This window comes from Protopterus annectens, chromosome 12.part0 (genome assembly GCF_019279795.1).
Source record: "Protopterus annectens isolate FY-2018-M chromosome 12.part0, PAN1.0, whole genome shotgun sequence".
In the NCBI taxonomy this organism is placed as follows: Eukaryota; Metazoa; Chordata; order Ceratodontiformes; family Protopteridae; genus Protopterus; species Protopterus annectens.
The window spans coordinates 588,911,201-588,927,002 of record NC_056746.1 but is presented as its reverse complement, the minus strand read 5'-3'; the positions used below and the strand labels follow the sequence as shown (position 1 = coordinate 588,927,002).

The following is a 15,802-nucleotide window of genomic DNA, read 5'->3' as shown; positions in this document are numbered from 1 at the left end:
ACGGAGATCTTAGATCAGAGTCTGACGGATCTGGACAGCTAAGATCCTACAACTCAAACAGAAGGTGTTAGAGGAGGAATTTGCAAGGGAGGTGTGGTGGAAGGTCAGATAACCTGACTCAGAAGTGTAGGCGCCCCAGGAAAGCCAATCTACCCCCGCACTGACTGGACCTTTGTCACCACTCTCAATACATCATCTTCTGTGAGGCTTCTAGAGGACTGAGTGGAGTAAATGGAAGGAGATGCTGGTCTCTGTAAAAATGGTGATGGAAGTTTGTCAGAAACTGGTTCCAAGGATGGAGAATATCTGGTCTGACGGCAAGAGTGTGCCTCCAACAGTTCTGTCCGAGTCTGATCTGATAAAGTAGGATCTGATGGCTTTGATGTTTTCTGATGCAACTTGGCCAGTGATGGATCTGTAATATTTTGCTTTGACCTAGTAGGATCTGAAGTAGTCGGATCCTGCACTTTTAACTTTTTCTGATCCAGGGTTGAGATCAGTTCTTTTGAGCTTCTCTTCTGAGAAAAGTCTGAAGAACAGCTTGAAGAAGTAGAAGGCTTCGACTTTGGAGACTGGGATATGGTTTCTCCAAAAAGGATGGAATAAGGCCCTTCATAATTAACTTACTTTTATGCTCTGCGAGAGCTCAAGGATTAAATCCACTGCAAATAGAGCAATCCTCTTGCAAATGCAGAGGGCCCAAACAGTACACACACAGTCTGGGCAACTGAAAGTCGCAGCTTATGCCCACATTTTGAACACTTTTTAAAGTCTGCAGGTTTATCAGCCATGATAAAATATCTAGTCAGTCCAGTTAGAGCACAAAAAAAAAAAAAAAAAAAAAAAACAGCAGTGATAACTGCAACAACAGTAAAACTACAAATACAACACAATGCTAACTACTGCTAGAAAGAACTTTTTTTTTTTTATTTGGTAGGAAAGAAAGGGCAAGGGAATACAGACGATGGTTTAAATTGAACTAAGATGGAGTCGTAAGGGAAAGTGAGTACGAGGAAGAAAGTATATGCAGAAAAAAACAGGAGAAAGTCAGAAAAATGTTATAAAGTTACAAGTAATAAAATGAAACCTTCTGAAGAAATTACAAGGATATTTTTACTTATCCAAAGCGCATCTTGAGAGAGAAGAAAGACCACATCTGACAGCTAGAAGCAGCAAACGAGATATGAGGTAATTTGGTAGGTGCAATGTGGGTAAGGGAGAAGCTCAAGAGATTTGGTGGCTGCGAGCTATGGCAACAGCCGACTTGGATGCGACTGATCTGATCTGAACCCACTTGTTGAGGACAGAATGAAGACTGACAGTATCAGAATAAGCCATAACTGCAACTTTTAATTTCAACATAAGGGTGGCACAGCAGTGCTACAGTTAGTTTTGCTGCTTCTCAGCGGTTTTTTTTTTTTTTTTGTGAATTTGTTTCCTGGATGGAGGTGTCTTCTGCAAGGAATTTCCACATCCTTTGTCTGGAACGGACCTTGCTGGGTGCTCCAGTTTCCTCCCACATCACAAAGATATGCTGTGGATGAACCCTACAAATTGTGGAATGCATGTGTGCAAGTATTTAAGTGAGTGCATGTGAGTGTCCTGAGATGAACCAGTGTCCCATCTAGGATTACTTATTTGTATTACACCTGTTAATTACTGCCCTGAGATGCCTAAGAAAATAAGGGAACTGAAAAATGAATGAATTTCTACATGGGAGTCACATCCAAAATATAGTCCAAAAACCAGAACAAAAACAAGGAAGTGAACTATTTATGACTCCTAAATACTTACCGACTTGTAACATATTTTATTACAATTGAGAATTCTGACAGCACATTTTAGTAGCACAGACTTCTTCAGCTGCTCAGCATCTAAAAACAAGAAAAATACAATCACGTAAAAAATTCAAAATAGTTTAGAATGATGCAGACTCTACATCTTGGGAAAAAAAATTGCGTCACCCACTACAAAGCAACAGTTGTCAGGAAAACTCAAAGCAACAGTTGTCAGGAAAATGGAAGTTGTATACTTTACCATAACGTTAGCCTCTCACTTCTGTCTGAATAGATAGTTTGATCTTCCCACCACCTGTCAGATCTGTGCTGACATAGCTACTGCTCCAGCCTTGAGCCCCTTCAACCATTTCCCTCCCACAGTATACATGTCCTGTTTCCCTACCATGCAAGGACAGGATAGTACCCCAGAGTATCCTCCATCAAAAAGGATGGGTGGTGGTGGGAGGGTCCATCATATAGGGTGAACAGGAATGAAAGAATCCACTGCCCTTTACATTCCTTCTGTCTGACCCAGTTGCTGGGTCTGAATCCCAAGCTACTAGAAATCCTGAGTGGTATCATAACAAAAGCCCTTTGAGGCTCAATGCTCTAAAAGAAAAGTACAGTTTTGTACCTACCATAAATGTAGATGTCCGAACTGGATAGCATCTGCAGTCATAACAACTGGGGTTGTCCTGTCGTCAGGCAGCCCTTCGGTCGGCCGGATTCCAAAGTCCGGGTCCGGCTTCGGCTGATGTCGCACTTCACCCGACGTCATCTCTGTTGGTCTTCGGGTATAAAGGCATCAGCCGATGCCATTTTCCTCAGTGTTTCTTGCCCCAGATGCCAGTTGCCCTCTTGGAAGGCTAAATTTTGGGTAAATGCCAATGTTTCCAAAAAGATAGAAGGCAAACACAAAAAATAAGCATGTATGTACATATATACAAACAAATACACCATAAGAGACTCCCCCCCGCCAGCTAGCTATTAGGAGGGTAAATACCCTAGGAGTATCACAGAGGGGAAGGAGGGAGGGTAATCCTGACTGCAGATGCTATCCAGTTCGGACATCTACATTTATGGTAGGTACAAAACTGTACTATGTCCTTCATGGATGCATCTGCAGTCATAACAACTGGGTAGAATACCATAGCCAACTAGGGGAGGAGGAAGAATAGATTATGGTGTGGATAGGATCCCTTGCAGTACTGCAGTGGCAAACCCTGCTCGGGATCTGGAATACAGAGGTAAATTATAATGCTTGGCAAATGTATGCACGGAGGTCCAAGTAGCCGCCTCAATAATGTCCTTGGTTGCCACTCCTCGTAAGAAGGCTGTGGTAGTGGCTGTTGCCCTTGTAGAATGAGGCCTTATGTTCTGTGGAATTGGTTTTCCATGAAAGGAGTAACAGAATCGTATGCAATTTCCTATCCATTTGGAGATTGTCTGTTTGGAAATCGCTTTTCCTTCCCTTCCTGTTGCATAGGCTACAAACAGCTGGTCTGTTTTTCTGTTACTTTTTGTTCTGTCCAGGTAGTAGCGTAGCTGTCTATGTACATCCAAGGTATGCAGCATTCTTTCCCCTCTGTTTTGTGGGTTTGGGAAGAAGGTAGGTAGGTGGATTGCCTGGTTTAAAGACACTCTGGATACCACCTTAGGCATAAATGTAGGATTAGTCCTCATGGACACTCTATCTTGGTGGAAGATTAGGAAGGGCTGTACTGCCATTAGGGCCTGAAGTTCAGAAACCCTTCTTGCTGAGGTTATTGCCAGTAGGAAAGCAGTTTTCCACGATAGATGCTGCAGGTCTGCTGTTGCTGCTGGTTCAAAAGGTGCGAGTGTCAACTTTTCCAGCACAAAGTTCAAATCCCAAGCTGGCAATGGTGGTTTCCTAGGAGGTTTTACATTCTTGATCCCTCTGAGGAACTGCCTGAGTAAAGGATGTGAAAAGACAGGTGGATCAAAGCTGTATTCTGCTGAAATAGCTGATGCATGTATCTTGATGGAGGAATAGGACAGGCCTGTATGTAGAAGCTCTGCCAAATACTCCAGAATGTTAGCAATGTCTATATTGGACACATCTTTTCCTCTTTCAGCGCTCCAAATGACAAACCTTTTCCATTTTCCTGCATAGTTCCTTCTTGTTGAAGGTCTGCGGGCTTCAAGAATAATGTCTTTAACCCTTTGGGAAAGCTCTGGATTAGTTGCTGCTATGTGATGTTCCATGCAGTCAGTTGCAAAGTTTTTAGGTTTGGATGCATGATGCTGTAGTTGTTCTGGGTTAACATCAAAGGTATCAGGGGTATTGGCCATATTTTGTCCCGAGACATGCTCCTCAGCAATGGGTACCAGTGTTGTCTTGGCCAATTTGGAGCTATCAGGGTTATCCTTGGACGTTCCTCCTTGATTTTTAGTAATACCTTGTGTATCAAGGGAAGAGGTGGGAATGCATATGCTGTCAGACCTTTCCAGCTGAAGGAGAGCAAGTCCACTTTCCATGCAAGTGGGTGGAACGTCCTTGTGCAGAATTTTTTGAGCTGGTGATTGAGAGGGGAAGCGAATAGATCTATCTGTGGCATTCCCCATTTCTTTGAGATGGCCTTGAAGATGTCCGGGTGTAGCATCCATTCGTGAGCATCCGAGGTGGTTCTGCTTAACATGTCTGCTAGAGTATTCTCCTTTCCTGGTACGAACATTGCCTGTAACTGGATGTTGTAGCTGAGCCAGGTTCCAAAGGTCCAAAGTCATTCTGCATAGGGGGTATGAATGAGTGCCTCCCTGTTTGTTGATGTACCACATGACTGTGGTGTTGTCTGTCCTTATCATCAAATGTCCTGCTTTGAGGAATGGTCTGAATTTTTGGATTGCCAGTTTTACTGCCAGCATTTCTTTTAGGTTGATGTGCAAATGGAGCTGGTCTTGTGTCCACAATCCTTGTACGCATTTGTCCAGCATGTGAGCCCCCCATCCTAGGTCTGAGGCGTCTGTTGTGATGGTTTGGCTTGCTTGACAGTTGTGGAAAGGTAGGCCTGGATTTGACTGGCATGCTTGAGCCCACCATAGGAACTCCTGTTTTAGGCATGGGATTAGAGGAATTTCTGCTTCTAGGCTGTGCCTGTGTTGGGACCATAAATTCTTTAGGTACCACTGTAGTTTTCTCATATGTAGTCTGGCATGTGGAACCAAGATTATGCAGGATGCCATGAAGCCCAAGGCCTGTAGAACTTTTCTTGCTGTTAGCTTGTTCTGTTTTGTTAGTGCCAAGAAGTAAAGAGGGAGTTCTTTTTGTTTTTCTGCAGTTAGGAATGCCATTTGTTTTACTGTGTCCAATTCCGCGCCCAAGAATGTCCTTGTTTGGGATGGTATCAGCCTTGACTTTTGTAAATTGACTGTGTATCCCAGTGCTTGTAGCAAGTAAATGACCCTTTGTAAATCTGTCGTCAGCTTGCTTTCGTTGCCCCCCTGTAGCAGACAGTCGTCCAGGTATGGATAAATTTGGATTCCCTGTAGTCTGCAGTGAGCGATTACTGATGCCAGGCATTTTGTGAATACTCTGGGCGCAGTAGATAAGCCAAAGGGCAATGCTGAGAATTGATAGTGCTCTGATCCTGCAAGAAATCTGAGGTATCTTCTGCAAATTGGTCGTATGGGGACGTGCAGGTATGCCTCCTTGAGATCTAGAGTTACCAGCCAGCACTCCTTGCCCAGCATGGGAAGAAGTTGCTGGAGGGTCAGCATTTTGAATTTTGGGACAATGATGTATGTATTTAAGATGGACAGGTTGAGAATAGGTCTCCAGCTTTTTTCCCTTCTTGGAACTAGGAATAGTCTGGAGTAGAATCCTTTGCCTTGTTCTGTTATTGGCACTTTTTCCACAGCTCTCATCTTTGTTAGTTGCATTATCTGCTGTAGAGCTTCTGTTTTTTGATTTGGAGGCAGGTTTGGCATTCCTCTTTTGACTGGTAAGGTGTGGAAGTGGAACCGGTATCCTTGGTCTATGGTTTGCAGAATCCACTTGTCTTTTGTGATATAGTGCCAGTTTTTCGAAAATAAGGTTAATTTTCCGCCTAATGGTGCTGCTATTTGTTCCCTGGTAGGCGGAGTTAGAATCAAGTCACTGTGCTGCTGTAGTGGCAGTGGCTGTGTCTGTGCCTCTGCTATTACCTTGCCACTGTCGTCCTCTGTAAACACCCCCTCTGGATTGATTTCTGCCTCTGGGACGTCTATTCCTGCCCCTTTGGGATCTTGTGGAGTCAGGAAAGGACCAATTTTTGGCAGGCCAGTTCCTGCTAAACCTTGGGGGTTGAACCTGCAAGAAATCTTTAACTGTTTGCACAGATTTTGCCTTTTCTTCCATTTTCTTCATTACCTGCTGGGCAGGTGTACCAAACAAACTGGCCTTATCCATAGGTGCATCTAATAACTTAGCTTTAACATGAAGACCTGTTCCTTCAGCCATGCATGTCTTCTTATCACTGTGCCAGTCATGGCTGATCTAAATGAAGCCTCCAGTGCATCATAGCCACATTTTAAGGAATGGTTACTGACCTGTTGTATGTTATTTACCATTTCTAATATATATTTCTTATCTATAGAGTCATCAGAGGATAGCTTTTTAGTTAACTGATCAAGCATAAACTCTTGGTATTGTATCATGTGAAACTGACAATTTAAAGCTCTAGCTGAGAGAGTAGCAGAGGTGTAAACCTTTTTGCCCCATCTGTCTAAAGACCTGGCTTCCCTTTGAGAAGGGATAGGGTTTTTTGCTGTGGTCGAGGCTGCTGCCTTAGGCCCCTGGGATATGGTTTCGGGTCTGCAAGTGGGGCCTTGTATAAGTGGTGATGAGTGTCTGGAACCCTGTAAAATCTGTCTGGTTTGACAGGGGCTGGAGGTAAGGAATCTGGTGCAGTGCAGACATCATTAAATGCATCGTCCACAACAGAGAGGACAGGAGGTATAGCTAAAGGCCTGTGTTGTGGTAGGTGCAGAAAAGTCCTAAGCCTTTTTCTGGAATCTGAGAAATCCTGTTCCTGCCATTGGAATTGTTCTCGCATGGCATGTAAGGTTTCCCCAAAGGAGAATTCTTCTGGTGGAGAAGCAGCTGGAATGGATTCTTCAGCATCTGAGTCTTCATAATTGGAGAAATGAGCCTCTGGCTGGTCTGTAATATCAGAGTCCTCCGCGGAATCATCAGAGGACACAGGCTCTGGGGGCTCTGCTCTAGGTCTCTTTTCTGGGGGCTGAGAGGCCCTGTCTGGGTGGGATTGAGATCCCCTAATTAAGGATATTAAATCCTCTGCCAGAGTAAGCATTTGTGAACTAGAAGTGGGCCTAGTAGAGGGGGGCTTAACAGGCACTGACTTAGTAGATTTGGCTGCTTTAGCCCTGGCAAAGGCCTTAATAGACATGGCTGCAGGAGGCCTAGCAGCACCACGTGCTGGGGTAGAGACATCCAAAGGGATGGTGTCTGATAAGTCACTAGTAACCACTGTAGGTAAGATTTCTGAGGCCGTTTCAAGTAGGGTAGCAGGAGCCTCAGTAGTAGTCATTGATTCAGCTGTGCTTTGATCAGTTTTCTCGGTTTCGGCCGAAACCGAGACACTCGCGGTTTGCTTGACCATGGTTTCGGCCGAAACCGCAGACCGCGAGTGTCGGTCTTTTTCTTTGCGTTTTTTAACAATCTGGGTAGTCGGAGGATCCGACGGCATAATGTACGCAAAATCTGAGCCGAAAAACTGTTCCGCAAACTCCGACCGACGCCTAAGCGCTCGGTTGAATGAGGCACAGGCTGAACAGGCTGCTACGTCGTGGTCTGGGCCTAAACAAGGCAAACAGTAAGAGTGGAAATCTTTATGAGGTATTTGTTTCCCACAAGTTAAACAGTTATTGACTTTTTCTGACATCGGCAGAGGCAAGAAAGAGTCCCCAACGGGGTACTTAGCTTTTAGAAGTCTTCAAGTAGTATTCGAAGTAGTAATCTCTGGATCTGACCGACCGGCACTTGCGAACAGCTTCTGCTTCGGGCGCCACGCGGCAAGAAAGACTGAGGAAAATGGCGTCGGCTGATGCCTTTATACCCGAAGACCAACAGAGATGACGTCGGGTGAAGTGCGACATCAGCCGAAGCCGGACCCGGACTTTGGAATCCGGCCGACCGAAGGGCTGCCTGACGACAGGACAACCCCAGTTGTTATGACTGCAGATGCATCCATGAAGGACATCTATGGAACTTGACATTAATCCAATCTTGTAGTGTTTTGAAAAGGTAAGCAAGTAATAGGTGAACAGATTCAGTTTGCATAGAAATTTCTACAGAATACCATAGAGGTAGCAAGTGAATGTAAAAATGAGCCTTAAGCTTCACTGGCAAGGACATATTCTGGTTTTGGTATGTAAAAGTAATGCTATCAACCATCTAGACATAATTAATCTAGAAACACTCCTACCAATATTCCTACCTAATGTATTTGTAGTAAAGAAAAACAACTGGGAGTCTTTTCTATGCCCTTTAATAAGAAGCAAAATATTATCTGCCTATGAATACCCAAGATAAGAAGGGAGTACTTGCCCTTATTGGTATAACTAGGAAAGAAAACATGCACACTGACTGACTGATTCAAGTCTGACTCAGAGACACATTAAGAATGAAAGATTAGTCCTGAAGGATACTCTGTCCTTATGGAAGACAAAATAAGGCTTGATTGAAGACAGCACTAGCAACTTCGAGACTCTTCTGGCAGAAGTAACAGCCACCAGGAAGAGTTTTCCAAGTAAATAATTTCAAGGCAACTGATGAAGTAGTCTAAAAGAGTGATTAAGTCAAGGCTTCAGTTAATAAATTGCTTAATAAATTGAGATCCCATGAGGGAGAAGGTGTTTTGATCAAGGGTCTCAAGAGAAAACTTCCCCTTAAGAAGCCTTACATAACTTGCTCAATTGTTTGTCAAAAAATATGAATTTGGTTAAGGAAGAAAGTGATAAATTGATGCTAGTTGTACCTTAACAGTCAAAAAACTAGTCTTGGCATCAAATCAGGAGTGCCAGAAACTGCAACATCTCAGGAACAGAGGCTTGTAATAGGTCGATTTGATGAGAAGTAGCTCATACAGCAAAATGTTTCCATTTACTGGGGTACATCTTCCTGGCGGGGAGTTCCTGGTATGAGGAAAGAATTCTTACAACATTCTGAGATAAGGCAATATCCATAGCCATTACTGAACCGGGGAAACCAAGCAGTTAATTTCAGGCTCATAGGGCCTGAGTGAGAATTCCTGAAAGGATGGGTTAGGAGATCCAGACTAGGATGTAGGAGCTAGGGAGGCCTCAGAAATGGGAACCAGATTTGTCTGGGCCAGAATGGGACAATGAGAACAATCACTGCTCTACATTGCAGGGCTTTCTGTAGGACTTGGGGAATCAGGTGAATGGGAGGACAGGCACTTTTCAACTAGAGCATTTCTTGGGGGCTGTCCCTTTGGGGGTACCAAGGGAAAGTAAACGCTGCATCTGAAGTTAAATGGGGATGCAAAAAGGTCAAATCACAGCATGACCTAACAGATGAAAATGGCTTGAGCCTTCACTGGATTGACAGACCACTCATGCCGCATAGGAACTGTCCTGCTTAGCTTTTTAGTTAAACAGTAAAGATGTCCTAGGAACATGCATTGCCACTAGTAGTGTTAGTCCATTGCTGACTGCTACACACAGTTTCCCGATACAGAAAGTAGGACCCTGGTCCCTCCCTGCTTGTTTATGTATAAACCTACTCATGTTGTCGGCTTGGATAGATATCACACCCTGAGAGTGAAAGTCTTGAAGCTCTTGCAACAGTAGGATAACTACCCACATCTCCAGTATGATGATGTGAAGACTGGCCTTGAAAGAATCCCAAACACCTTGGACCATTCCTCCTCTGATAATGCCCCGCTTCCACCACAAAGATGATACGTCTGTGGTGACAATCACCACCACAGGAGGAAGGGTTAGTGACCTCCCTGACTGGATGAGTGGAGAACAGATCCAGCAATGGGGGTGGCTTTCTGCAAGTATTGGTTAGAGTAATGGGAAATCTGAGATAGTCTTGTCAACTGGGACCATTGACCGCTCAGCAACCACTGCATAAAAAAATTTGGTAGCGAGCAAGTTAAGGATACAAGAAACCATCAGACCTAGAATTTCGGGACCAAGAAGGCTGGTGGTTTATGATGTTGCAATAGTTTCTTTAGTGCTTTGAAGAGTGACTGAACTCTTTTCTGGGGACTGTGTTCAGATGGCAGCAGATAAACTGCAAGTGCTGAATTGGCTCCAGTTGGGATTTTAAAAATTGATGGTAATGCCCATGGATATTTGGAGACGGTGATCCCTTGCTTCTTGTAAGGAAAGCTTTTGTTTGGGCTACCAGATGCCAATCATCCAGATATGGAAACATTCTGTTCCGGTGAAGATGAAGATGGGTAGCAACTATAGCCATATACTTTGCGATCATCATGTGAGTGGAATTGAGACCAAAGGGCAGGGCACTAAACATATACTGATTGGTTTCTACGCAGAAATGAAGGAACCTCTTGGATGCTGGGCAATTTTGATAGGTTAATTAAGCATTCTGAAGGTCTACCGAGCACATGCAGTCATTCTTCCCTTAGTTAAGGAAGAATTGATTGCTTTATGAACATTCTGAATGGAATGTTTTTCACAAATATGTTCAGGTGGCTGAGGTTCTTGTTTTTTCTTTAGAACCAAAAAGAATCCTGGGTAGTGATCTGACCCTAACTGGGTCTGGTAGGTCCTCCCGGATGGCTCACTTTCTGAGTAAGGAGATTACCTCCTGCTTGGCTGCCTTTAGCTACTGGGGTGAAATGCCTGGGCACATTCCTTGAAGAGATGGCAGTGGTGTGTGAAAAATGGTATTTTTATTCCAAACTTGGGAAAAGTAAGGTAGGTTCACAGGATGAGATGGAAGTAGCTACCAGACATAATCCCCCTTACTCAAGAGTTTGGTGCGATGGCCAACCATGTTTGGGCATAAAGGGATATACGACCCTCCTATTGCCTCTGAAGGGAAGAGTCAGGTACTCTTTCAGAAACAAGACTGCTGGTGCTCCGAAACCGTCCCTTTAAGTCTCTGGTTCTGTGGATATCCAAAACCATTGGGTCGCAGCCAGTGAAGGGGCCATCTGTGCAACGACCACCTCTGACAGAGAAAGTCAAAGGGAGAACAGTTGGACTTCTGAAGTAACAGGGTTTGGGACCTTTCTGGCTCTGAATGCATGGTCTCTGCGGTTTCTCAAATCTTACTCCCACATCAAGCAAAGCATACCAATCCTACTCACATCTCTGCAAGTGCTCTTTGAGGGTAGGGCCAAACAAGAACAAATCATACAGCACATTGGTGAATGACACATTGACGTTACCCACAAATTCATGTAGGCAGAGCCAAACAAGGCATCCCATGCAAATGCCAGACCCTACCACCTATGCCACTCTATCGGTTGCACTGTGCAAGTAAACTCAGTTAACCAGAACTGAAGCAACTGGCACACTCAAGCAACCGGCAATAAAAACTGAAATACAGTACAATTTTCATGTGTTGCACTTTGTTTTCCCCCGCAGAAACGTATCTTACATTTTTAGAGCTTTAAAAAGGAAGATAGGAATAAAGTCCCTCTCTACCCAACCTGTGAACAAGTCAAACCAAATAAATAGTATAGAGTACAGTATTAGTCAGGCCTATTTTTTAAAAGTAACTCTTAAGCAACCAGAACCTACAGTTATTCGGCATCCATCAATCCCCATGGGTGCCGGTTAACTGAGTTTACCATAGCATAAACAGGTTGGTTACATTAAAAACTGTATTCAAAGTTGCCTCTTGCAGCTTTCTGGGATCTAGTGTTAGGGGCTCTTCAAAGTCTCTAGTCCTTGATTGGTCAGATCTCTCTGAAGGCTGTTCATACTTGTGGTGTTGTTCAAGACTCTGATAGCAAAAGTGCCAGACATGTAAACCTGCTTCTGTAATTTGTCCACTGCCCAGGACTCCTGGTTGAGTGGATGAATAGTATCTGCATCTTCAGTCAGTTCCTTCTTGGTGGCAGTGACAATAACAGAATCCACCAAGGAACCCTTCACCCAATGTTGTCTTCACTTTGAGGGAGTCCTTAAAACCTTATCAGGCTTTCAAGGGACTGCCTCACAGAAATCAGATTCTTGTGAACTAGCTAAGATAGAGATGGGGTTGAGGAGTAAGCCTCAATAAGACCTCTGTCAGAGAAGGGGGGGGGGGGTCAGTGGATCAGCTACCTTTTTTGGTATGTAAACTTTAAAACGTCACTAAAAGTAACATCTTCAGGAGGACTCTGAAGGAAGCCTCTCTCTCTTACACACAACTCTGGGGTGAGTGAGGTCTCCAGGGAATTCACATGCTTTCTCTTGCAAATCTTCTCTCTTTCTAGGCATATAATACTGGAAGATGAGTCCCCAGAGGAGTGTAACACAATTTGCGCTTTCCATTTAAAGCTTAAGATTCGACTCTGCTGGTCACAAGAGACGTCTGAAAAGCAGCAGACTGGGTGCTTAAGGGAGAACTTGTGCATCATAGAGCCTGTTGATCAAGACCCAAAAAGAATGAAATTCTCCTTCCCTTGATCTTGAAAAGTGGATGCAAAGTCAGTCTGATCTGAGAAGCCTCCCTCTGACCTGAAAGTCACTCTCCAGAAAATAGAACAGCACCAGTCAAAGGGAAGGAACCTCACTCAGATCGTGAGGATGGCCTCAAGGAGGGAAATAGACCCAAAGCATCGAAGGCTGAGGATCATAAACAAATGAGCAGTAAGGTAGGCTCAGAGGATGGGATGGAAACCTCAGCATTACAGTGTTGTGGCAGAGGTGCACACAGATCCTAGGGAGTGAACCGTGATGGATGCAAGAATTCCTGCACTGAGGAAAAACTACCAGTTGGTGCACAAGACACTGGCTTTGGCCTGACTATCAATTCTGAAAACACAGGCACCAAGGAGAGGCGTGAGTTGGAGCAGAAGGGTGGGGAAAGGGGACCTGTCCCTCCCACCCTCGAGGCCGAGGGATTAGGAAAAGGAATGCACCATCAGGAAGGCCCTTTATCATGCAGTCCAACTCTAAATCAGATGGACTTGTAACAGACCTTAACAGCCTAATGGAGAATACTGGAGGAGGAAGGAATCTGAGAAACCCTGCTCTGAAGGAGACCTGGTTGGTAGAGTTGGAGGAGCTTCATCTAAAATTAAGATTAGCTCAGAGAGAATTGGAGCAGAGTGGGGAGGAGGCTCTGGATCTGATCTTGAGGGTGGTGCAACCTTTAATGTCTTAGGTGCTGATGAAGAGGGCTCGTTGTCCACCTTTCTTTTCTTCCTCTCTCAAAAATTACTCTTGTCCCTTTCTCCTGTCTCATCATCTTTTCTCCCTTATGCTCAGGAGAGAAAAGAATGTTTAACACCAGTTTATTACATCTGTCTGACAAAGCCTTTTAACCAAAGGACACGGATTTCTGGCAGTTAGCAGATTAAGTAATTCACCTCCAGGCAGTAAACATACCACTCACACCTGCCCATTCTGAGGAGGATCTTGTGGCCAGACTTGGTGCATTTTTTTAAAAATCTTTTTCCCCCTTGCCATCCATGTCTTAAGAGCAAGAATAACTGTATTACATACACAGAAAAGTACAGTTGTGTACACTTACCATAACTGTAGATGTTCGAGTGTATTCACTGTTGCAGTCATTACATTTGGGTAATCTGCTGGCAGGTTGCCCTCAGTCGGCCTGAATTCCAAAGTCTTGGGTCCTGCGTCGGTTGCTGTCTCCTCTTCCATGACGTCAGGTCGTCAGGGGTATAAAACATGCAGCCGACGCCATTTTCTTTAGTTTTTCTTGCCCCAGATGTCAGGTGCCCCCAAAAAGGTATATATATATATATATATATATATATATATATATATATACAAGCAAATACACCACATAGGTTGTAGAAGATAGAGAAGGAAAGATAAATTCCAGAATGAAAGGGGGATGGTGGGAGGGTAACCTGGCCTGCAACAGTGAATAAACTCGAACATCTACATTTATGGTAAGTGTACACAACTGTACTATGTTCTTCGTGTTTCGCTGTTGCAGTCATTACATTTGGGTAGAATCCCAAAGCTATGGTTGGGAGGCTGGAGCTAAACAGCATTAGGCGCGGCTATAAGGCCCTGCAGAACTGCAGTGGCAAAGCCTGCCCTGGACTTAGAGGAGAGAGGCAAGTGATAACGCTTTGTAAAGGTGTGAACAGAACTCCATGTAGCAGCCTCTAGAATGTCTTTGGTTGGTACTCCTCTGAGAAAGGAGGCTGACGTAGCTGCAGCTCTGATGGAATGAGACCTAATGCCCTTGGGCACAGGTTTACCATGGTGTATGTAGCAGAAACGGATGCAGTGGCTTGTCTGCTTTGAAATAGCCTTGCCTTCTGATCCTGCAGCATATGTTACTAGTAATTGCTCAGTTTTTCTTAGAGCTTTAGTCCTGCTCAAGTAGAATCTTAGCTGTCTGTGTACGTCCAAGGAATGCAGAATTCTCTCCCCCTTGTTCTGTGAATTTGGATAAAAGGTTGGCAGATGAATTGTTCCGTTAAGAGCCACACTGTAAACCACCTTAGGCATAAATGTAGGATTTGTCCTCAGAGACACCCTGTCTGGGTAAAATATGATAAAATGCTCTACAGCCATGAGGGCCTGTAGCTTTGAAACTCTTCTTGCTGAAGCAGTTGCTAGTAGCAGAGCTGTTTTCCATGATAAGTACTTTATATCAGCGGTAGCAGCTGGTTCAAATGGAGGCAGGGTGAGCTTTTCCAATACATAATTGAGGTCCCATGCAGGTAATGGTGATCTTCTAGGAGGCCTTACATTTTTTGGCTCCTCTAAGATACTGCTTTAGTAAAGGATGAGAAAAGATTGGAGGTTCTGCATTGTAATGAGCCGAAATGGCAGAGGCATGGATTTTAATTGATGAGAAAGACAGGCCTTTGTCAAGCATCTCAGTTAAGTATTGTAATATCTGAGGAATATTTGGTTCTGCTGTATCAGTTCCTTGTGCTTGATTCCAAGCACAGAATCTCTTCCATTTATCAGCATAAGATTTTGTAGTACTAGGCCTTCTGGCTTCCAAAATGTCATCCATCGCAGCTTTACTGAGTGGAGTTGTTTGCATGACTACATGATCAGCCATGCTGCCAGGTTCAGTGTCTGGAGTTGATTGTGCAGGATGATTGTTTTGCTGGGACAGTAGTTGAGGTCTTTAGGGTAAGGTCCAAGCTGGGTATTGAGACAAGTTCCTTAGGACTGGGTACCAGTATTGGCGGGGCCAGTCCGGGGCAATTAGTATCATCTTTGGTTTCTCTTGTCTGACTTTTAGGAGTACCTTGGGAAGAAGAGGCAGAGGAGGAAAGGCGTACACTGACAGGTTTTTCCAACTGAAGGATAGGGTGTCCACTTTTCATGCTTGCCTGTGATAAGTCCTTGTGCAGAATCTTTTCAATTGATAATTTTGAGGAGAGGCAAATAGGTCTATGTCTGGGCTCCCCCATTTCTCTGTTATCATGCTGAAGACTTGTGAATTTAGTTTCCACTCGTCCATAAGGTTTCTGCTTAAATTGTCTGCCAGAGTATTTTGCTTTCCTGGCAGGAATTGAGCTTGAAGATGTATTTGGTAGGTCAAAGCTGTGTCCCACAGTGCCATGGCTAATCTGCAAAGGGGGTATGAGTGTGTGCCCCCTTGCTTGTTTATATACCACATGACCGTGGTGTTGTCCGTCTTTATCAGTAGTTGTCCTGGATGAAGTAAGTCCTTGAAGGCTGTTAGGGCATTCTGAACAGCTAGCATCTCTTTCTGGTTGATATGTAGATACATTTGTTTTGGGGTCCATATGCCCTGAATGCATCTTCCTGCCATGTGGCCCCCCCCAGGCATAATCTGATGTGTCTGTTGTTAAGGTTTGGCTGGCATGGGGTAGAGTGAAGGCCCG

General features: G+C 44.3%; 1 protein-coding gene across 1 annotated transcript in view; it reads right to left on the bottom strand.

The window, feature by feature from the left end:
* The window catches only part of LOC122816730, a 2,226,031-nt gene that overhangs the window by 880,637 nt on the left and 1,329,592 nt on the right, over window positions 1–15,802 (bottom strand). Inside the window, exon 14 of the mRNA XM_044089722.1 lies at window positions 1,795–1,874. Coding sequence (XP_043945657.1) covers window positions 1,795–1,874 — 80 coding nt within the window. The remainder of the gene's footprint in view (window positions 1–1,794; window positions 1,875–15,802) is intronic.